Source organism: Leptopilina boulardi, unplaced genomic scaffold, assembly GCF_019393585.1.
Source record: "Leptopilina boulardi isolate dan_hultmark-lab unplaced genomic scaffold, ZJU_Lbou_2.1 LbouV2_213, whole genome shotgun sequence".
Taxonomy (NCBI): domain Eukaryota; kingdom Metazoa; phylum Arthropoda; class Insecta; order Hymenoptera; family Figitidae; genus Leptopilina; species Leptopilina boulardi.
The window spans coordinates 2,417,093-2,441,922 of NW_026137767.1; the positions used below are offsets into that span (position 1 = coordinate 2,417,093).

At 29.9% G+C, this 24,830-nt stretch overlaps 1 protein-coding gene across 8 annotated transcripts in view; it reads left to right on the forward strand.

Annotated features, from left to right (window-relative positions):
• Positions 1–24,830, forward strand: part of LOC127279006 (uncharacterized) — a 260,715-nt gene that overhangs the window by 216,578 nt on the left and 19,307 nt on the right. For all 8 annotated transcript variants that reach the window (XR_007842583.1, XM_051301055.1, XM_051301056.1 and 5 more), the window contains one exon: positions 6,818–6,951. Coding sequence is in view for 7 of the 8 variants with exons in the window: in XM_051301055.1 (XP_051157012.1) it covers positions 6,818–6,951 (134 nt within the window). In the remaining variant the exon portion in view is untranslated. The remainder of the gene's footprint in view (positions 1–6,817; positions 6,952–24,830) is intronic.

Consider the following 24,830-nt stretch of genomic DNA (forward strand, 5'->3'; position numbering starts at 1 on the left):
GTTTTTCTCCTCTGTATTGCTGACCTCCCAACATCGAATGATGTTAAAAGTACAGCGTTTGCAGATGCAAAGCACAATTTTTCTTAATAATTTCTTATAATTAGTTCTTAATAATTTGTTTAACTATTTGTTTTCTTTATCCCTTTCTCCCCCAATTCCCGTGATCATCCAAGCAACCAGGGGGTCAATTACGTAACTTTTTCCGGATCCCACATTTCGGATTCCCAATTTCATATTCCAGATTCCACTTTTCACATTCCGCATTCCATATCCCGGTTTCAACTTTCCATATTCCACATTCGGTATCCCACTTTTCACATTCCGGATTCCACTTTCAAAATTCCGTATTCCGGATCCTATATTCCACATTCCAAATCCCATATTCCGGATTCCAATTTACACATTTCAGATTCCACTTTCAGAATGTGGGATGTGGAATCCGGAATTTTGGATGTGGAATATGGGATCCGAAATGTAGAATCCGGAATGATGGATCCAGAACGTGGAATCCAGAATGTGGGATCCGGAATTTGGAATAATGAATATGGCAATGTGAAAACCGGAATATGGAATCCGAAATGTGGAATACGGAATGTGAAAAGTGAAATGCAAATTAGATTGAAACTCCGTTTACACTGGATGTTGGAAAAAAATCTCAACTCTCTTTTGGAACTAAACATTTATTGTACAAATATATATTGAAACCAATTTGGACATATGGAATTCAACTATGGGGAATTGCTAGTAACTTTAATATTGATATTATTCAACGGTTTCAATCTAAAACATTAAGGATTATTGTGCAAGCTTCGTGATATGTTAAATTATTTAACCTATATCCTTCAACCAAAGTAAAAGAGTCTCTGGTGACATTCCGCAGACTTTTAGCGGACTGCCGTCTGTAGAAATTCTATTGGTTCAAAAGAAATATGAAGATTTTTATATTCGTTTTGAACCACCAGACATTATGCTGATTGCTATGGGAGTTAAATTTCATGATTTTCACTCGAAAATTTAAAAATTTAATATTTTCATTTAAGATTTTAATTGATAAGTTCGTCCCTGATCACTTAATACTGATGTATGCGTCAATATTTCGGAAAATTTTCTCCCTGACATAAAACATATAACTAACATTTTATTCGTCTGAAGATTTTCTGCAGACAGCAGCTCTCTGAAAGTCTGCAGATTTTTTGTAAGATCTGTTTTACTTCAGAACATTTGTATATATATGTATATATGTATGTATGTAATTTAATTTAAAAATTAACAACTATTTTTGGGTAAAAAGGGTACTCCACTATCTCACTATAAAAACCTTTAATCCATATTTTGAAATTATTAATTAAAATTGCTCTTCCATTTATCGGTGTCTTTTACTTATGAAGTTTTTATATTTTCTCTCTAGTGTCTCATTCACACTATATATAGATGTACTGGCTTTATTTATTCCCTATACAAGTGTAAATCGAAAATACTGGACGATATCATCGTTTTCTTGACCAAGTTGCTTCTATTCTTGATATCGTGCCAGAGGCATTTTTCCAGATCGGTAGAGTTGGAAGAAGAATGTGGGCAAAAATATAAGGTAGCAGAAAGCATTCACGAGGATTTAAGGTTCCCATAAATCCGTTAAACCATCCCTTAAACTCAACTCGCGCAGTGGTCAGCCAGCTTTTACCAGATTGTGCTCTTGATACTCTCTTTCTCTCTTTTCTCCCTCTATCGAATACCCTCTTTCGTTTTCCCATTTCGATCGACCACAGTCTCTCTATATGTTTATGGTATGCATTGACTTTATGGCAACAACCCTTAAATCTTGGCTAGGAAAAAAGCGGCCCTTCGAAGGAGACTATTACATTTAGAAAAGAAGGCTTTGAAAAGATCAACTGATTTCTATAAGTAAAACAACAAAATTATACTGATTAATTCAATTTCCTTCTTTACTTGTTCTCCCCTAAGGATCAATGCTTTTACAAATCTTAAGAAAAACAGTAAAATAATAATGGACCATAGTAAAGACACTCTTCTGAATTAGTGGAAAATTCTCTCAACTTAAGAAATCAGGTTATACATCTATGTGAACTGATTCAAAAATAAATAAATTGAAACTTATTTTTGTAATTCTTGAACTTTCTAAATCTATATCAGTGAAAAATCCACTGATATCAAATCAAATATTCAGTAAAAATCTTTAATTTTCAGTAAAATTTCATATTGTCAGTGGAAACCTCCAATTCAAATGTATAGCTAAAATTTAGCAATTGATTTGACATTGGTGACTTTTTCACTGATTCAAAATTAGAAAGAATCGTAAAATTTTGTCACTATTGCAAATAATTGGTCTATAAATTTGATGTTTACAGAGAGATAATCTTGTATAAGCAAAGCTTAATGAGCACCCTATTTACCATCTCCAACTATTCAGTTACATACATTTCTAAGTGATTTAAGGATTAAAGGAGGGTCTACAAGAGGTTTAAACAAGAAGAATTAAGAAGGATATATTCTTAATTACACAAGGGTAGAAATTAATTTTATTGTCAATTTTCCGACAATTTTCGATGCGCTGATTCTGAATCTGAATAAAATTGAAAGGACCATTAAAGCTATTGTGTTAATAACTATAGAGAGTTCAAGACAATATCATTGACCCCTGACATTCTAATAGTACAATATGAAATGAATGTAAACCTATCACCTCTGAGTTTACATTGACCTGAAGGAGAAATAGCAGAGGGGAAACATCTATCTACTATATACAGAGATGTGTTGAATGAGATTGTATGTGTAACCGCTGTGTGATGTATCATTGGAGAACCATTGTGAAATATAAAATTTTGACTCCCTTTTCTCACTGCAACTGACAACAAATCATCTTCTTTTTCATTTCGGCAGCTCTATCTGTGTCTTTTCAAAAGTATTGGATGTTTTTTTAGCTGTCAAAAACTCTTAATGAAAAGCATGTGTTTTATGATGAATTATTCTTATAAATATGTATGATAAATATAATAAATAAAAAAATATATATCAAACAATAGTACATATTGCTAACGAATATTTTTATTAATTGTAATTAGCGTATATCCTACTGTTATTTTATCCAGAGTTAATAACATTTTGAAAAAAATTTTTAAAAACATACCTTTTTTTGCATTATTTTACAAAAAAATTTTATGTAATTTTAAAATTATTATAAACAATTTATGGAGAATATTTAAAATCGAATCAATTGACCTATTATTGAACCTTTTATTATAAAATATTACGAAGTTATTGATGTTAAAAATCTATCTCCGCAAACGCCCAAAAAATTTAACTTAACACCTTTTTAAAATTATTATAATACTAAATAAGTTACCATAAATCGATAACAAAAAATTTCCATGAGGAAGCAAAGTGTTCATGAAATAAACACAAAAATTTCATACTTCAACTTGGCAGCAGTTTTTATATTTATTTTTAATTAGAGTAATCAGTATTATGATTAGCCCCTTAAGACAATTTTTATGTTTAACATGTTGTTAAATTCACTTCTGTTCATCCAACTCGCAAAGTTATTTTTGAAAAAACAACTAAACTTAAAATTTATTTATAGATTGCACGACTAATTTAGAATTCGAATTTATGATTTTAAAGCAGAGATCAATGGAAAAAATCAATATTCGGCCGACGAGGGATGGAACGTGATTAAAACGGTTGAGACTTATGACAGAAATAAGCGCGCTTAAATTTTTTGGTTTGGATTAAAGTATATTGTTATCTCTCTCACTCTTTATGAGTTTAGGCTTGCTTTAAGCAAAGCCACAAATTTAAAAAAAAGTTTACGCTCATGGACTGTATAATTGCGCATGCGCTATCCTTACACATAACCTCGATCAACCGATAAGATGGCCGCGAACATATAATATTTTAACAGATGACAAACAACTTGTTGTACATCATCCTAATGGGAAATTTACTGTCACATAATTTATTACTTTCGTCTTTCAGTCTTAAATCAATATGATTTTCACATGTTTTCACTGACATTTCACATCATAGTTATACATGACAGTTTATTATAAAGTTACTTAGCGGTAGCGCATGCGTGACTAGAAAAAGACAAGGATTGATTATTATTTTTCTCTTTCTATCGAGCGGACACTCACGGCGCGCGGGGCGTCTTAACTACTCTATTTATATTATCTCTAGGTTATATGTGCCAAGAAGTACTTCCAACAATAATTTTTGATGACGTTTACTTCTCTGTTCTTTCATTCATTGATCTGGAGAAAGCATCTACGTTCCTATTGCGAACTAAACAAACTTACTATTCATACTGATAAAACTATGTAATTTTCTCTTAATTTGACAATTAAAACAGACCTAAAATAGGTCTGTTAAGCTGGCACCACAAGTTTGATATTTTTAAATATCTCCTATGTGAGAATTTAGGCCTCAATTATGGCTAATTACCGCTCAAAATGAAAAATTTACCGCTTTTTATTTTTTTTTTTAAAAAAAGGCGGTTGGTGCTACCTTAACGTTAAGCTGGCATCAACCGCTTAAAATACGAAATAAAAAACGAGATATTTAAAAATCCACCCTGACACAATTTAGGGCTTATTTAGGGCTTTAAAATGGACATGAAAAGAATTTTCAAAAAAAAATTCAAAATCAAAGAACACACTCCACCATATAGTTTTTTTTAGAAAGGAGTTGGTGCTACCTTAACTATAAGCTGGCACAACTCTCTTCAAAACCCAAATAAAAAATCAGATATTTAAAATTTGACTTTGCCATAATTTAGGGCTCATTTAGGGCTTTAAAATGGACACATAAAGAAATTTAAAAAAAATTTCTAAATCAAAAAAATCTTTATATTTGTTTTAACCCTTTGAAGCATACATTTTTCTTTAACAGGAATTTATCTTTGAAGTGCATTATAGAGGCTTTAAGGGTCGCTGATTACGAATCCGAAGCCAAATTTTAAAAATTTTCAAAATTCAAAATAGCGGATCCAATATGGCGGACAATTTTTTTTAAATTGATCATATCCGCTCGAAACTGGTTACTCAGGGGTTTTCAGGGTCGCTGATTACGAATCCGATGTCAGTTTTATAAAATTCAAAATGGCGGACCCAATATGGCGGACAATTTTTTACAAATTGTTCAAATTTGCTCGAAACTGGTCCATTTGAAAGCCCTAAATATGCCCTAAATTGTGTCAGGGTGGATTTTTAAATATCTCGTTTTTTATTTGATTTTTTAAGCGGTTGGTGACAGATTAACGTTAAGGTAGCACCAACCGCCTTTTTTTAAAAAAAAAAATAAAGAGCGGTAAATTTTTCATTTTGAGCGGTAATTAGCCATAATTGAGCCCTAAATTCTCACATAGGAGATATTTAAAAATATCAAACTTGTGGTGCCAGCTTAACAGACCTAAAATCTAAACCCTTTAAATTTGTCGATATTGAGTTTGTGAAATTGAATACTTCTCCAGGAATTACGTTACACAATCCAGCTTATTGTTTGTCTCGGCTTTGAAATAAAGCAAATAGAACAGCAAATATTCTGATAGATTTAATCTCAAAAAGATTAATGTATTATTTTTTAAACCAAATTCTGAGGAAGTAGGGAAATTTTGACTTTAGTGTTTTTCTTCACCTGCAGTTTGATACTAACAAAATCTAATCCTAGCAACAAATTCATTCGATTCGTATAATTAAAATTTAATTTTTTATAACCATATGAAAAAACATTTTGGTACCCTGTGGGCAAAAAACCATGTTCGTTCTAAAAATGTTTTAAGAACGTTTTTAGAACGTTTCATGTCCACCAAATAATGTTCTGGAACATTATTTGAACATCCGTGTTCTTAAAATGTTCCAGAACATTATTTGGCGGACATGAAACGTTCTAAGAACGTCCATAAAACGTTTTTAGAACGAACATGGTTATTTGCCCACAGGGTAATATGTTCAGTTTCTTATAATTTATTTCTCCATGCAGTCAATTATTTGTTTCACAATTTGTCTCCCATTGATATTTGATTTTTTACTCTAAATAGATTGTTATTTGAAACCTTGTGATCATGATATAGGTTTCGAATAGAACATGTAATTTAAAAGAAAATCTCACTTCTCTGACTCATGTCTCTTTTCTTAACAAAGGTTTGATAAAGGCTTCAATTACCAATTAGGGCTTCCTCTTGTAGCCATGTTTACTTCATTTAATTACACAGATAAATAAAATGGAGAATCATCCGGAACTTGAAACTTAATTTAAAGAAAACAAAGTGAAAACTATTATCTGCAAAAAGATATATATATATATAAAAAGAAAAAGTATGAGCGAAGGGTGCATTAAAGGGTGGTAAAACTATTAAAGGAATAACAATCCTGGACAGATGTGCAAAAATCGATTTGCTACGCAGTCAGTTTGAACGATTCTCTTTCATATTATTTTTATTCCTACTAAGTCAGCATAGTCGTTTTTCTTCTTTGGAATTGCGAAAACCATTTTTACTGTAATTTACATACAGTAATTTTTTTTCATAAAAAGTATAATTACAAAAGTTTATGCCACTAAGAGATAATGTATTCTTATGTTATTTATGATTCTTTTGAAAAAATATAGCATCATCTAGGGTCAAAATTAGTAAAAAGTTAAAAATTAAATTACGATGAAATTAAAATTAAACGAAATAAAATTTTGATTCGGAAATATTGATTAAATCTGAAATTTCTGTAAATTATAATACCGAGTGAATCATTCTAAATAGAAGTAAATACAGAATGAGTAAACGATATAATTTAATTCTTTAATGTTTCAGAGGGAGTCAACGCAACGAGATGTGGAACGAGAACGGCGACAACGAATGGAGGCAGAAGCTCGCCTTCGTGAGGCTACGACCGAGACCGAACGAGCGCGCTCCAGGGTACACCATCTTCAAAGAGAACTGTCCAGGTAACAAATTTTTTTTTTTTGCAAATAAAATTTCATTCAGTTGTACTTTCTTCAATGGTTTTTTCAAATTTAAATGAATACCATATCTCCTATTCATATTTAAATACTTCAGACCCTCCTATACCATTACAACATCTAAATTATAAAAATTCAAATCAATACAACACAAATTTTATATCTAAAGAAAGTTTATGAAAAAAAACAATTCACAAAATTGTGAAAGTAATTTAATGAGATAGTTTTCTAAGCTTTTTTTTTATTCGATTTACTAAAGACCCTTAAATACCACGCAGCGAAACCTTTGTGGAAGTTAAATTACGTAATGTAAGGGAAGTTACTTTTGCAATACAGAGTATGCAGTGAGAAGGCGGTGAAAATCGCTTATTTTACACGAGAGAAAGAGAGAGAGAGGCCGCAAACGGCAGGTACTTTATTTCCCAGCCACCCGATAAAAGTACACCTTGTAACATATAAATAAGAAGACCGCGTTCCCACGCAATAACCAGCAACGGATCCTGCGCTAAATCACCGATATTGGCCGACCGCCAATAACGCACAGCACTTCCATGGGCGCTGACCCTGGATATTATTGAGCAAACCGAAAACGAATCGTTTTACTCTCCAGTTAAAATGTGCATATAAGCACCCTCTCAATCGATATTTTATAAGTGATGAGTGCTTGGTTATTATTTACACAAAATTCAGTAAGGGTAAAAGTGTCATAATTTCATTTATGAAACTCAGCTGACTTTTTCAAAATACGACAAATTTTGAGGTAATTCATATAAATTATTAGAGTATTAATTTAGCATTTCAGTTTTAAAATTTTACGTATTCAAAAGGTTGATTAATTTTATAAAAATGAGAAATCTTAAAAATTAATTGTTATGGTTCTGATAATTGTCATTGTAATTTTCACTTTAATTTTGATTAAACTCAATACATATTTAATAAACCATATATTCAACATATTAATTAAAGCAAATTTTTTTTAACCCATTCACCCCCAGGATAAATTTTACATTTAAAAAAAGAAAGCTGCAGTTATTCTTATAGGTTTTAGGATCGCTGATTACGAATCTGAGGTCAGTTTTTCAAAATTCAACATGGCGGTCGAAAATTCAAAATTAAAAGTATCGGTTACAAAGCAAATTAAAAAACTATTTGTAATTGATTTAAACTTCACTCAGAAAAAAATTCGTTTGAAGCAACCAAATTTTGGTTAAATCAACAAAATAAATAAATTGATATACAGTTAACCAAACATTTGGTTGCATAAACCAAACATTTATTTAGCTCAATCAAATTTTTTCTTTGTTCAAAAAATTTATTAAAATAATATAAACCAAACAGTTATTTAGATCAAATAAATATTTATTTGAATTAAACAAATTTTGTTTGAACTAACCAAAAAATTGGGTAAATATAAAAAAATGGTACATTTGGTTCAAAGATATCTTTTTTCTGAGTGTTGTTACTATGGTGTTTTCGGTATCGCAGATTACGAATATGACATCAGATTAATAAAATTTTTTTATTCGATGATTTTCAGTGCCGCTTGTAACGATTTTTTTATCTTAACATAAAAACCGCGACATAAAAAATCAGAAAATTATTTTTAATTAAATTAATAATTCTAATTGTAGAACAAGTGCAATACAATGTTAACAAAAAAAAATTGTGCAAGATAATTCTTTTTCAATATTCAGTGCAAGACAATTCTATTTCAAATTTCTATGCAATATAAGCGAATTTTCATTTGATAGAAATTACAAATGGCCAAACAAGCAAGCGTCAGAAAGATTTCGGAGCAGTTTTTAAAATAGACCAATCAGAAATTATTAAGAAAATTGTAATTGGTTTATTTTAAAATTAGCACCGAAATCTTTCTGACGCTTGCTTGTTCGACCATTTGTAATTTCTATCAAATGGAAATTCTCTGTTTTAGGGATTCTATCAAATAAACATTCATGTAAATAAAAATTCTGACACATAGAAATTCGATAGTTTAAAAATTCTGACATTATACAATTAGAATCACTGAAATTCTGCTGAATGCGAATTTTGATAAATTAAAATTGGTTTAAATTGTAATTCTATAAAATAAAAAGTTGGATAACAAAAAATTTGGTAAAATAAAAATCATATTAAATTAAAATTCGGTACCTAAAAACTATGTTAAATAAAATTTCGTTTACAAAGAAAGTAATTGAAATACTAATTCGAAAAATGAAAATTCGTCCAAATAGAAATTCTATCAAATGAAATTCATACAAATGAAAATTCTAGCTAATGATTTTTATGAGATAATCATGCGCCCCACATATGTTGAAGCGCAAAATAAGTATCGTGCGGAGATAATTTTGAGTTCAGATTTTATCTGTAATGTTGTTTAGCATTGGTTAAATTTGTATCATAACAATAATGAGCCTACCAATTTTTTCCCTGTGTCCAATTGATAAACCCGAATTTCCCATTATCACGCTTTTCTCTATACTGTCGGTATAAACTTCTCTCCCATTTACGCTATTGTATGCTAATGCATTTTACAGTTACTCCTGTGAGTACATATAATTGTCGAAAGTAATCGAATTAAATGCCCCTATGGAGAAATAATGTATACTGTGTATTTTCCCAATGTTCCTTGCAATACGTAAACTTTTACATGACTCGTACACCAGTTTCAAGTTGAAAACTTCCATTGGAATTATCGAAGAATTATATTCTATTTATTTTAACATATTAACAAATTAAAATAAAAATTAATTTAATTTTCCAATTTCTTATTAATTGAAGAAAAGGAATGGGGGCATTTTGCATTAAATATAATTCATAAATGTTTATAGTTTATAATTTTTGACTTTGAGTTAGGACAGAGAATTAGTTCGGATCTTTACGACTTTCAACACCTTAGTCCAGGTGTTACAAATGAAGCTTAAGTGTGTACTTAGAGCTTATAACTCTCCCTAACGACAGTAGGAAACTAGAATCCTGGTTTACAGAAATAAGCTTAAGCTCCGAACTCTGACTGTAAAACCATCGGTACGATTTCAGGATTTGTCTCTACGATAACAGAAGTACCTCCTAAAGTAAGATTATTCCTCAATTTTTTATATTCTAACTAACCTTACTATACCAATAGGATATAAAAAGAACTCATCTTATTGTTTTAAGAGTTTAGTATAAAAGTTTCTATAAATTCTTTTATAGATGTTTCGCAATATTTCCCAGGAGAAAATTTACAACCGTCGCTAGATCCCAGTAGTACTATATCTGAGAACCTGTATATTCTTTCAAAAAGTAACTATTCAGTTGTACACTTTTTTCCTCCAGATTTAAGTTTTTACAAATTCGTTAATATTATTCACAAAAAAACTTGGATTACTTTTTTTTTTTATTTATGATTAAATAAAGTGTAATTTAGTTTGAATAATTTAATTATTACCAACCAATTCTACGAACGCTACTTAATTAATTCTGCAATACAAAAAAATATGTTTTTTATTGTTTTAATTATATATTATTAACTCTACGCCGTTGACTTTAACGCCAGATAACTCTGCGCACAAATATCATATTCTGTATTTTTCGTCTTAATATTATTTCTGTCATCTATATTAATTAAATAAATAATAAATTAGTATCTTGTTTGAAGTAAAATTTTATATTGTTACACTTCTTTAACCCAGGTGGAAAAGTTCCCGGTAGTCACTACCTGGAACTTTTCCACCTGGGAACCTACTAAAGATCATGCTTAGGCAAGTGAAAATATCTTCCCAATTATTAAGGACCGTGAATCAAAAAATAATTTTTAACGTTAAAATTTTTAATTTGTTGTGTAGAATTTTCTAAAATTTTATTGAAGTGAAATCTATTTATTTTGACAGCCTTATATGATGTTGAATTTAACGGCGTAGAGTTAATAAGAATATATAATGAAGACAATAAAAAAAATATTTTCTTGTGATATTTAAACGTGATGAATTAAATTAATCAAATTAAATTAAATTTTATCTAATCGTAATGTATACAGTTTTTTTCATATTGTGTGTAAGGTTTAATTGCGTAGAATCGTTACTGCTTTTGGCAAAAAGAAATTTCTATTTATATCAAACTTCGAGCCTAATGACCTATTATTATAACATCCTGACCGTAACAAAGAGTCCAGATGTTATAGAGGATATATGTGCACTTTGTTCTAACGAGCAAAGACCGTAACTGCACTCGACGTTGATATGGTGTTTAGGGAACAAACTTGAACTCTATGTCTATGGGAGTTGATATTATGGTGAGGGTGGCTGTCGCATTTAAGAGCTGGGCCCATAGAACGATGCGATGTACCCTTAACGCTTGCCTGGCATCGCATCGATCCATACTACGTTCATGGAACAATGTCCCTAAAACTCTCTTTCAACCTTCCACCTCCTCCCAGTGCGGATTTTCCACAAGCTTGGGGCTGGTTTTAGCAGAAGTACACACTCTCTCTTCGATCCTTCCTTCTTCCCTTTCATTCTCTTTGGTTCCTTCCTTCTCGCTCCTACTTTCATCGCTTGGTTTCGCTCTTATTGTCAGCCAGCATGTCGAAGGAACGAGTGCTTCAGCCAACTTTGAAACACCAAGCTTAAGGTCTTCAATTTAAGTCCAAGCTTTATCGAATCTCGATCGTACACGGACCAGACGCTCTTAATTTTCAAGTTCATTCCCCTGAGTCCACCTTTACTTTTCTTTAAGCCAATCCAAATGGGTAATTATTTCTTGGCTGACAACTTTTTTTTTAAAGGAAAAGAACTTTCAAAAGTAAAGATTGGTGAATTTATTTATTTTAGTTTTATCTCAATTATAATGAAACAGATTTTTTCTGATCTATAATAATGTTATATCATGTTACCACCACTTTCTTAAAATCTCTGTCTTTATAGACAACTTGTAGTTTCAACATATCTGGAAGGATGGGTCAGAGAGGCCCAATTACTAATCAGTTTTCTCCATTATTCTTTCTATTTTTTATCATCTTATTTTGAGAAACATGTTTTCTCAATCCTCTGTTCAATTTCTTTTCAATTTTTCACTCAACACTATAAAATTCAAAATTTGTAGTGAGAACGAACACTTATATAAACCCAAGTTTGCGTAAATTCATCAGTTCAATTCAAATTCTAAAATACACACTGAAAGAAATTTTTCGTTATTACTGCCATAATTCTTGCTGTTTCTGTCATATCGTATAACTGAATTAACATGGAACTGTTACTGCCATACAGTTCGGGTAATCAGACTTCACATGGCTAATATAACCCGATATAACCTAACTTACCTGCCAATTTGATAGACTGTATAACCAATTCAACCAGAACTCACAACCATAAATTTATGGCTGAAATTTCGATAGCATTTCTTTTCGTGCATTACTTCTACAAAAAATTCAATTTAATATTTTCAAATTCTCAATTCTAAGTCAAGTTCAAAATTCAAAGTTCAACGACAAATTTCAAAACTACTTCTACAAGACTACAATTCTTCAAGATTCAAAATTCGACAATTCTTAAAAATTAAAACTTCTACAAATTTTCTCAAGAATTCTAAATTCGATTTTGAAATTCAAATTTTTATTACAATAAGTGTAATTTCAAATATATTTCGTAGCAAATATCTCTAAGGACAAGAAATAAAATTGAAGGAAAATTATAATACAATAATTTCCATTGGAAGAAATTAAATTAAACCCAAGAACAAATTATTCTACATCACAGAAAATTATAAGGTATTAAAATAAGCTGCAACGCTTATTATTTTAATCCAATTTTGCTTATTTTAATACCAAAATGGATTAAAGTAAGCAAAATTGGATTAAAATAATAAGCGTTGCAGCTTATTTTAATGCCTTTTAATTTTCTGCGATTTTTTGCTACTATTATAATTAGGACAAGTTTCAACAATAAAAGCATAAGTGTAAAAATTTAAAACTTTTTTATTTCTTTCTTTCTTTTCTATAAAATTTCACAATTCCGAAGAATAATTGTCGTTTATGCTGGTGGTTATTTCTTCAATTGAATATTTTTTCCTAATTGTTTCCAATTTTATAAAAACCTATAATTTTTAAATTTGTTAAAACTACTTATAATTCTCGTAGTTAACAAATTTTATTCCTTTAAAAGTTTATAATTATTTATTTTATTTTCATATTTAGGTTATTAGAATCCAATTAAAACACAGGCACACAAAAAAAAGTTGTCTGTTTCTTGAACTAGACCTACCTTTCCTATAATATTTTGGCCCGCTGAAAACGAATATGAAATCAAAATTGCTCCATCCCCCTCTGATTTTTTTTAAATCGATAAAACCACCCTTAACCGGACAAATTCAAGAGATAACAAATTAAATAATAGATTTTTTTAAAAAACAGAACCTTGCACCTTACCTTATTTTGGCTCTACTAACTCAAAAACAAATCCAGAGCTGATTACTCAGTAATATACTAAAAAACTTGAAAAGAAAAAACTATTGCAAACCTGCAAAGAAACTATTAATATATGTACGTGGCAAGAATTAACCACGAAAAATATGTATTTATTTACCAAAGTGCTTCTATTTAACACATTGACGTGTCAACATCTCTAGCGAAATACAAATAGAGTCACTATATGAAGTTAATCATCTAACGGCCAACATCGTCACTTAGAAACCGCCCGCAATTTAAAATTTATGATATAACAAAATAAATTTATAAATACGTACCAATTTCTAGCAAAGTTTATGGATCTTATATAATAATTTTATAAGATATTCCTTTAATTCATTTTATATCTCCTTAAACATTTAATTTGTAATGACCTTTTATTACAAATGCGTTTTCAAAAGTTTGATTCTGTCCGATTAAGGGTGGTTTTTACGATTTAAACTAAAATGTAGATGTAAGGTACTGTTTTTTAAAAAAATCTGTCATTTAATTTTTTTATCTCCTAAGTTTGAATTTGTCCGATTAAGGGTGGTTTTTTTCGATTTAAACAAAATCAGAGAGTGCTGGATCAATTCTGGTTTTGTTTTTGTTTTTGAGTTAGTGGAGCAAAAATAAGGTAAGATGTAAGGTTCTGTTTATTAAAAAAATCTGTTATTTAATTTTTTTATTTCCTAAGTTTAAATTTGTCCGATTAAGGGTGGTTTTTTCGATTTAAAAAAAATCAGAGGATGATGGAGCAATTCTGACTTTATATTCGTTTTCAGCGAGCCAAAATAATTTAGGAAAGGTAGGGGAGACTGGGGTTACTTGGCGCACTTTTTACTCTCTTTTGTGTAACTCATTCATTTTTGCTTTTTTTAAAAAATTATTGTATAGAAAACTTTTTGTAACATCTCAGCTTTAATTTTAAAAAAAGAAAGTTGTAATATATTTAATACTTTTCTTTTTATACCACTTTATTTGAAGCTGTGCAAAACGCGCCAATCGACCCTGGCCTGGGGTTGCGTGGCGCCGGAGTGAAATTAATTAAATTATATGATTTTAAATTTAAATAATATAAGACTTAACAAAATAAGTCTTGTACTGTAATTTTACAATAAAATTATTTTAAAAATTAGAAAATTTTATTTAACCCTTTGAGGACCAAATTATTTCTTAAAAAATCGCGATTTTTGATTTTTAAATAAGTTTTTCAGCGAAATTAATTAAGGTTTTTTTGTCTCAAAACGAGAGTTTAGAATTGGAAATTTATTAGACTAAATAAAAAACATTGGTCTGATATTTAGTTTTAAAAATCAAGGAACTTATGCTTAAAATAACAAAAAAATGTCCATGTTGCCTGAAAGCAACAATTGTCCTTAAAGGGTTAAATTTAAAGCATTTTCTATGAAATCGTAAAATTATAAAAAAATATATATCCTATATTTTTTTATAATTACGCTGTGAATATTTAAAAACCCATTATTCGGTTAAATTTTTTAAAAAGGATTGTTATTGATACTTTTGAATAAACTCAAGTGCGCCAAGCAACCCCTGCGCCAAACAGCCCCGGTTTCCCCTATGTCTAGTTCAAGAAACAGACAACTTCTTTTTTTTTGTGTGCCTGTGAAATCATTCCCATAGTTATTGAATGAGAATCAGATTTAAAAATTAAATTAATACAATAACTATATAATTAAATTTTCTCTTTTAATTATTTTTATTGTAAAAAATAACTATTTATATGTTACATTACGTATTAAAATATTTAAAATAACTTTTAAAATTGATGAATTTTTAAGAAAGTTATGAGCATTAAAAAAAGGCTTTAAAAATCTGTAATTTTAACAAATTCATATCTCGTAAACAGATTAATAAGAAAATTCAAAAAAATCATTGAATCCATTTGCGAAAAGAAAAAGATAAAAAAACTTTTGCCAAATAAAAATTGTCAAATTCAACTGAATGTTGAAATTGTCTGGATGTAATGGATAATAATTTTCGAGTGACTTTTCTATTATTTTGTTTGAATATGCGTGACTAAAATATCTTTTATTAGCCTCAAAAAGATTCTACTGTAATTTTCCCTACATATGTGTTATTCGCAGAAAAGTACAATCAATCGTAGATACCATTCGTTTATCGAGTGGAAAGTCGATAACTGGATGCTACATCTGCAGTGTTTTATATATACGGACGGAAATGACAGTCTCGATTCTACCAACCCTTCATTCACAGCCATACACTTCTACACCCACGTTTAAAATCCATCTTCATGACCTCCATACATTCATGTTTTGACTTTTTATACATTCTTCAATTTACATTTATATGGTAAAATAACTGCTTTCTCTCACGAAGTGCGCGTTCATACTCCCTAAAATAATATTTTGAAAAATGCAACATTTTCTCACAACAAACGAAAAATTATATTGAAAAGTAAATTTTAATGGATATAGTTATTACTTTTCATTAATTTTTTGATGTGAAAAATTATTCGAAAGACTAAATTCTATTTTAATTTTACTGAACTTAATTTGGCTTCTAACTGAAAAGAGCGAGCATACTGAAAAGGTTGAATGTTCCCCTTAAAATGCTCTGTAAGAAGCTATGTAAGAGAGGTAAAATTACCATGCATTTTTAAACGTTAAAGTTTTCCTACGATCATTTCATTACTAAGGATTAGTACAGCCAAGTGCACGTGAAAATCACCATTAACCTTATCTAAAAATGAGACCTTAATCGTGCCAACTACGGTAATAGGTTGCCATTCACAAAACAAAGTTTGGAGCTTTGATTATAATCGAAGGGGGGCAAGCATTCAAGCAAAACCCTTTTCTACACGGCACGGTGTGCATATACAGTGTCGACGTAACAGCAGCTGCAACCGTTAATACTCCATCTCAGTAAAAACTACTGCTAGACCATCTCGTGCACCAGCCAAATGTGTCGCTGTAGGTGATTTTCTCTCTCTCTCTTCCATTTAGCGGCCATTGTCCCTACGTGTGGTTAATGGTTTTACCAAGGGAAAATTCAATTTCGCGTCTGATAGGTTAAAAACTAGTTGTAAAAAGCCAAAGTCCTCTGTGACCATTTTAATATTCATGAAATTAAAAATGCGACTAGTCAAAATTAAAATCCTTGCACAAGTACGTACCTGACCGACGGTTATCCCTATACGAGCTACTACAAAAAATATCATGCCTTTGTAGGGAAAATTAAAATAGAATTATTAATTATTCCTATTAGTTAAAATTTAATCCTCTTATCTTCTCACCATAATTACATTGCTCCAATAATTCTAACAAAAACTCTCTACCGTTTTACCTTCTTTTTTTAATCCTAAAATGAGTAAATTAGCATTTTTAAATCCTATTACATAATTTTAGTGTTAAATTATTATCTTTTTATTATCACAGAATAAACTATTTAATTATTTTTACATTGTAACGCTAACTTTAAACTATTATAGGAAAGTCACAAAAAACTAAATAATCTCAACCGGAATTTAAATTCATAACATATTTTACTACGAAACCGAAAATGTCTTCAAAAACTTACGATATCCAAACTCCTTTAAACTGGACTCAATTGTACCAATTAGACAGATTTAGGTTGGTTGGCAATTTACTTTCTCCACTGTTTTTAAGAGGAATTATTACAAGTATCACTTATTTCAATACACTTTTTAACCTTGAAACTTGCTGTTTGAGAGCAGGCATTGAACAAATTTTTTGTAACACTAAAGCACCTAAACTTTGCAGCAATAATGGTAACATTACTAAAGTTATCCTCTATAATAATTACAGTCATAAGACAATGCTTTGGGGAGAGTCAGTTAAAAGCCACAAGCCTGCTTTGCCTAACAAATTTTTTTTTATTTAAAATTTCATATATTTAATAAAAAAATAAATTTTCATTATATGTATAGATGAATCAATAATCTTCTGAAATTAAATAATTATAATTATTATATTATATTATATAAAATACATAATTCATCAGAAACTGTGTAATTTTTGGAGGTGTATATATGGGGATGAATTTACAGTAGCAAACACAGGGGATATTATTTGGCTTCAATACATGTTCGTGCCAGTCAATTTATTTTCTACGATACAGGTTTACGAGTGCTCGTTATGCTCTCGTGGTGGCAAGCATCGCATTGTATTATCCAAATACGCCATCGTTTATTACGCGTTGCACATAGAGAAAGCATCCACCCCCTCCTTTACGGCTGGATTCACATACATATAAACGTGTCACGTGTGCTGCAAGTGCCGCTTTCATTTGGATTCACATTTTCATAATATATTGTGTATATATATATGTATATATCTACACTATGAACATTGTAATAAGCCAAAAAATATTACAAATGTTACGCCCCCAATAGTAAAAAAAAAGCTCCTTTTTGTTACAAAAAATGAAACAAACAAATAAAATTTGTATTATTTTCAACAAATATATATTTAAAATTATCAATTTACTTATACATTTATAGAAAATGCATTAAAATTTGCTCTCAGTTTTCTGTTAACAGTCATTTTTTGAATGACCTCGAAATTTTCTAAAGGCAAAATATTCATTTTTCTAAATCTGCAGTTAAAAAATTTCGGAATTTTTTTCCGAAATTAGGTAAAAATAACTTATTTGTTACTAATATATTTGCTCAAACTAAATTAACATGATCGGAAGGGCGCCAGTCCTCTCCTAGGACAACTTCAGCAAAACAAAAAAAAATCGGACAAGTGCGAGTTACACTCGCACTGAAATCGAGGGTTCCGTACTCGAAGCGAACTTATTTGGTATAAAAACAAATGTTTAAAAAATATGTGTTGTATGTCAAATAATATAAGTGATACGAAGAGAAACAATTTTCTTGAATTTCACAAAATTGTTCCTTTTTGTATCACTTATTTTATTTGTCAGACAACACATATTTTTTAAACATTTGTTTTTATACCAAATAAGTTCGCTTCGAGTACGGAACCCTAAATTTCAGTGCGAGTGACTGAAGAAATAAACTCAAGAAAAAAGTCCACTTTTTCCACTTCTTATCATGTTTATTAAATTATTTCTATAATCTACACATAAAAATACGTCAAAATGTATAAATTTGAATCACTTGATATAAACTTTTTTCGTTTTTTGCGGAAACATACATTTTTTCCTTAAAATTATCATTTTTCTTTAAAAATTTGATAAAAATTGATTATCAACTCCAATCGTGCTTACATTTTTTCCCTATAATTTTCACGCAAAAATACATTTATACAGCAAATATGAACAGTCTGGGTTGAATATTGTGTGCGCTAGGGAGATTAAACCATTTTTTTCGAAATTTTTTATTTTTCCTTGACAACGCTATGTAAATTGATCCGAATCAAGTTCGCTATATTTTTCCTGTAATTTTCACGTAAAAATACGTAATTGTACCAAACTTGAGCTCTTTATGTCAAAAGATGTGGCTGCTAGGGGGGGGGTTACATAGTCATTTTTAGGTATTTTTCGTAAAAATTCATGGTTTTTCCTTGACAACGCTATGATAATCAATTCTAATCAGGTTCGCTATTTTTTTTCTGTAGTCTACACTCGAAAATACATATGTGTACCAAATTTCAGTCCTCCAGATAAATTCGTGTGGCCGCTAGGGGGGGGGGGGTTACACGATTTCAAAAAAACTGATATTAATAGGGTTCCGAACAGACTACGGAACCCTAAAAAAGAGGGATATAAAATTATTCTTATTTCACTACTTATTTAAAAGTTCTCCTACTTTTGACTTGTAGGTTAGGTATCACTCGCCGGCAAAAATTTGGGTCAGTGAAGTATCAAAGCGAAAAAGGGCTTTACCTATTGTCGTCGTAATTATATTTTATCTAATTAATCGAAATATTAATGGTTCTTTTTGTCTTATTTCTCTTCAGTGGGCAAAAAACCATGTTCGTTATAAAAATGTTTCAAGAACGTTTCATGTCAGCCAAATAATAATGTTTCTAAAACATTTTAAGAACATGGATGTACAAATAATGTTCTAGAACATTTTTGGCTGACATGAAACGTTCTGAAAACGTTTTTGTGACGAACATGCATCTTTGAACATTCTTCTCGGCAAAATTTGATATCCAATCAGCAATTCGCAGGAATCGAGGTAAATTAGAAAAATCACTTTGACCAACAATCCAATGATGATCCGCAAAAAATTAAATTACAAAAATTAAATTTTGAAAATTAACAATATCTCTGAACCTATTGAATCGGGTGTCTGAGTTGTTTGCGACCATCCGTCGGGGAAATTTGCTAGATCAAGTTAACGAGAATAAAATTCTTGTTATAACGGAAATTAGCCATTCGGAAATTTTTTTTCCAATATTTGTATTTATTTAACAAATAAAGGTGACAGTAATCTTGTTCTTATTAACAAAAATTTATACTTATTTTAATTAGGTATTTGAATTATGTTAAAAATACAGATTTATATGTAATTATAAAAAGGCACAGTTAAACATTATTGGTGACCTAAGAATTTGAATTCTGAAACGTAGAAATGGATAGTGGTGACATTAATTCTCCAATTTAACTGAACCGTATCCCAGCCATCAATTGTAAGTTGCGCTAGTTGTCCGCTTTTTCCTCCTGGGTTTTGGATGTAGATATCAGAAGAACAACAAAAGCCTAGACTCGTAAAAAGGCCTTAAAGCACAGTTATATCCATATTTTACTGCCTTCTGGACAATAACTTTCTTTTCGCAACTTTATGAATTTAAGCTGAATCTCAACGTGTCTAGATATACATTTTTTATATTTTACTGATAACTCGAAATAATGTATAATTTATGCATGGTAATAATTTTCGAAACGTTCATTATGACGATTACTAAAAAAAGTTTTTTCTCACCCATATAGTTAGGCCTTTGTGATAATAAGTATCCATTAAGATTATAATAAATTATAGATTGAATAGATAGACTCTTTTGAATAGATGTAGAGTTTAATCGATATATTTCATGAAACTAAAAAATGCCTAATCATCGTATATTTTCAATTTAGAAAATTTAGCTAATCATACTAAATATTAAAAAGCCTCTCAATTTTTTTTCTATGTATATAAATTAATCATTTACAGTTACGTTAATATTTGTCGTATGACCAACAAAAACGCTAATGTTATCAGAAGTTCTTTGTGAACTTGTGAATAGGATTGCTATCAGCGCAGGGAAAGTATATTGGCCTATTATATGTAGTTGAAAACACCTGATTTCCAACCCTCTTTGAAAATTAGTTTCAAGTTCGTTTGGCGACGTTAGTAGACGAAATTTCGCGTGTCGAGAAAGTTAGATCGAAGTAAGTATAGTCGACACCATTTCCCACGTGGAACCAAGCAAAGTTAGCCATTGAAATTTCAAATTTCCATATGATAATAGTCTGGTATGCTGAAGGCTATAGCCATCAGGATATATTCTCTCAGCATCGTGCAAGTGTGTACACATTCATATCAAGGGTGTCTTCATTTATTCAAGGCGCATGTTTACTGAAACCACGCGTGTTTGACGCCGTTGTTTGCTTTTATACATATATAGACACTGTGTGGCAACCGGCAAAGGGTGAATCAGACATTTACCTTCTTAAATATATATATAACAAGTCGCGCACATCATACCAAACTTTCAATATTTTACAAAGTTATTTTTTTCAAAAATCTACTGACATTTAAAAGCACAAGATTTGTTTAACTTGTTCAAACAAGAATGCATCTCACGCAAAAGATATGAATATCGTACACTCGACGCGCATTATGGCGTTATTGCGCGTCTATCATTAAAAATTCCGGAATTATTCCAATTTTGGGAAGATTTTTGGCATCCAGAATTAATCCAGTTAAGTCAGAAATAAGCCCGATTTGTATAATTATAGTGAATATTGGGTATTTTCAATTAATAATTGATTTTTATTTAGTGACATAATATTTATTAGTAATGAAAAAATATCAAAAGATACAAATGGAATACATATATTTCGAAACGTCTTTACTCGACAACGATTTGTCTTGAACTGACTTTGACAAAAAGTTATTCCTATGACCAAGGTCAAAAACAAAAGAATCAAAATAAGAATTGTCTCGTAGGCACAGCACTTTTAATTAAATTTTAAATCTGAATAGAGGAATATTATCTATAAACTTCAACTTTTCTAATAGTGAATATGAAATTAATCCGTTCTATGAAAATATAGATTATCTCGCCCATAGATTCTGAAAATCAGAGTAAGAATCTGAAATGCAACTCGAGGGTGCTATTAAGCCTGCTAGAGCAACTAAAACCCAACAGCCTCTTATATACAGCTGATTGAAAATATTTTATATTATTTTATTATTAAATACTTCGAAGCTCGACTTCACATGGCCAATCCAAGATTAGTTGTATTTTCAAAAATATTAAATAGCGTATCAGCGAGTTGTCATTTGCGAAAGGCGAATTTGAATAAATGCGCCCTTTTGCAAATAAGAATGCGCCCTCTGACGAGCAAAATCCAATTAACCATAGCGAACGAGCAGCTGAGTAGCGCTCGTTCTTCATGTTACTGACATTCAGGTTAAAGGACACGTTTTTGACTTACTTTTAATAAATTAGTTATAATCTTACTTTTCTTTTGTCATAAAAATGTTAAGAAAGTTTGTTATGAAATTGGAAACAATATTCAAGGAGGAATTGATGAGTCAATTTGTCAGACAATGTTAAATAAAAAGAAAAATTAAATTAAGGAAACACTATTGGTTTGTTGTGAGAGTCAGTAAATTTCGACTAAATATATTTGTTTGATTTATTAAATTCTAAATAAGTTCGAGAATTAATTAAATTAATTAAATTCTCTTCTTTCTATTTGTTATGTAATTTGTTTTGACACATTAATTAAATAAAAATTGTCAATATTTCTAACGACTAAATCCTATCAATTTTTTTGAAAACGTCCGTTAATTTCCACGAACCCATTCCGTGCCGAATTATTAACTTAGAATTTAATTTTCATTCTTTTCACTAAATATGTCTTTTAATAAACAATTAATTAGCCTTTTTGATATATAATTTATCAAAATCTGAATCAAGAATGAGTTTAAAATAATCCGAAATCGATATGCAGGATATCAGCATTTAATACGCAACAGTCCGAATTTAGTCTTGTCAAAAGTCTAAATCAGGAATAATCCGTAATCTGAATATAAGAAACCTCTATTTAGTGTGCAACGGTTCGGAATATGTGCTTACAATTTAGTCTATCTAGAGGCGGATTGTTTCGAATTAATGCCGGATTTTAACATATACTGATTTTAAATTATTCATGACTCATTTTAGATTATGACTGAGTTAAAAAAAATGGTGATGTCGTGTTTATTGAAAGTTTAGGCCTCACTGAAAAAGAATATACCAAAAAAAAATTTGTTCTTTCGTCAGTTCCATAAAAAACGAGATTAAAATGTCAAAATTCGCTTTTTTAGTACTTTTTGATACATTTTAAAATGAAAACGCAACATGGTAAAAATCTCTACGAGGGCTTAAATGAAAGCGTAAACCTTCAACTTCAAGTCTCAAAACTGAAAAATAAATGACAATTACGCTGAGACATATTTATCATGTAATCGGTATCTCAAACAGTCAAAATAGCTACGTTATAGAAAGCACTTGGTAAAAATCGATTTTCATAACCGGATTTATTTGAAACTTGTCACTTGGAAGTTTTTAACGTTTTTATTGACGAATCGAAAGTTGGATTTAAAAAATTCAAAATGGCGTCCAAAATTTTCAAAATTGAATGTAATACATGATAAATAAGTTATTTATTATTTTATTTATTTATTTATATTTTATATATTTATTGAATTAAAATCTGATGAAGCTATAACTTAAATAACCCATACATGATAAATAAGTTGAAGATTTAAGCTTTCATTTAAGCCCTTGTAAAGATTTTTATCATGCTGCCTTTTAATTTACAGTGCTTTAAAAAAGTGCTAAAAAAGAGATTTTTTGATTCTTTAATCTTGTTTTTTATGGAACTGACCGAATGAAAATTTTTTTTGGGTTCTTTCTTGTTCAATGAAACCCAAACTTTCAATAAACACAAGAAATTTGAAATAAGCACGAAATTACCATTTTTTTTAACCTAATATATGTATTCTAACTAAATTAAATACAAATTTTTGTGTACTGTTTACGAATCGTCTATATAAAAATTTTAAATTATTTTCCAGAAGTTCACTTCGAATTAAGCTTTTTTCATTGAACTAAATGCAAATTTTTGCGAACTAATTATAAATTGATTTCATGTAAATTTCTGAGTAATCTCGGATTTGTCTTTTCGTCCAGACTGATTGCGAACTAATCCGGAATTTTTAAGAGAGTGCTTATAAAGACACAGAATTTGGTGGCAAAATTACGAGGTTCATTTTTAATGCATTTTAAGTTGAATAGCTTAAATTACTCAAAGTAAAATCATATTTTTTTGTGATAAATGTACTAAAATATTTTTCACCTTTTATTTTGGCCTAACCAATGAAAAGGCCTCAACTTTTGTTATCAGAATAATACGAGCCTCTAGAGGGTTCTTGTATGTATTATCGTGGCCACTCCAAAGGAAATGAGGAGCCTCGAAAGCTCCTTGTAAAATTCTTCATTAAAGAGCTCTCACACCCATAGGTTAGAGGATTTCTGATCCTTATTCCTTTCTACAATTTCCTTCTTGTGACAAGAAGGAAATGAGACATTGTCAGTATCTATGTCAGGGTTTTATAATTAAAGGATATTCTTCCTTTCTAAAAAGAAATTTACCATTTTCTCATTAGATTTTTATTCATAAAAATGATGTCTATATGCTTGTAAACGACTGAATGTAATGATCAAGATATGTTGAAACTTCTTTCATTAAAGGAATAATATATTGATAAATTAATTTTTTATTTAATGATTTTTTTGTTTTGACAATAATATATAATTACGTAAATTTTGACAAAAAAATATTTTAGGATATTTTTTTCCCGATGTAGTGAATAAGAAAATTAAATTTTGTATTAGTGAATAGACTTTAAATGCGCAATTTGTGAACATATAGAATTTCAACATATTTTTTGCAAGATGGAGAAAAGAAAATTTTAAATTGAGAAATGTCTTTTTCTATGTGTGCAGATTCTCTCCTCTCATCGTTGATTCGTCCCAACAAGATGAAGTGTTCTCGATTGGATCGACGTATCGTGTCGTGCAGTGAAAACTCTTTTTCGTATTTCATCCTCAACTAACTCGGCTCACGTCTTTTCAAGCTTTTGTCGCTTCTACTTCCAGTGTGTGTATATATGTACTTTCAGTACGTCGTTCGAATTGGAGCGCGACTACATTTTTTTTTCCTTTTATTCTTCTTCTTTCACCGCTCTTTTTCTACACACATATGCAAC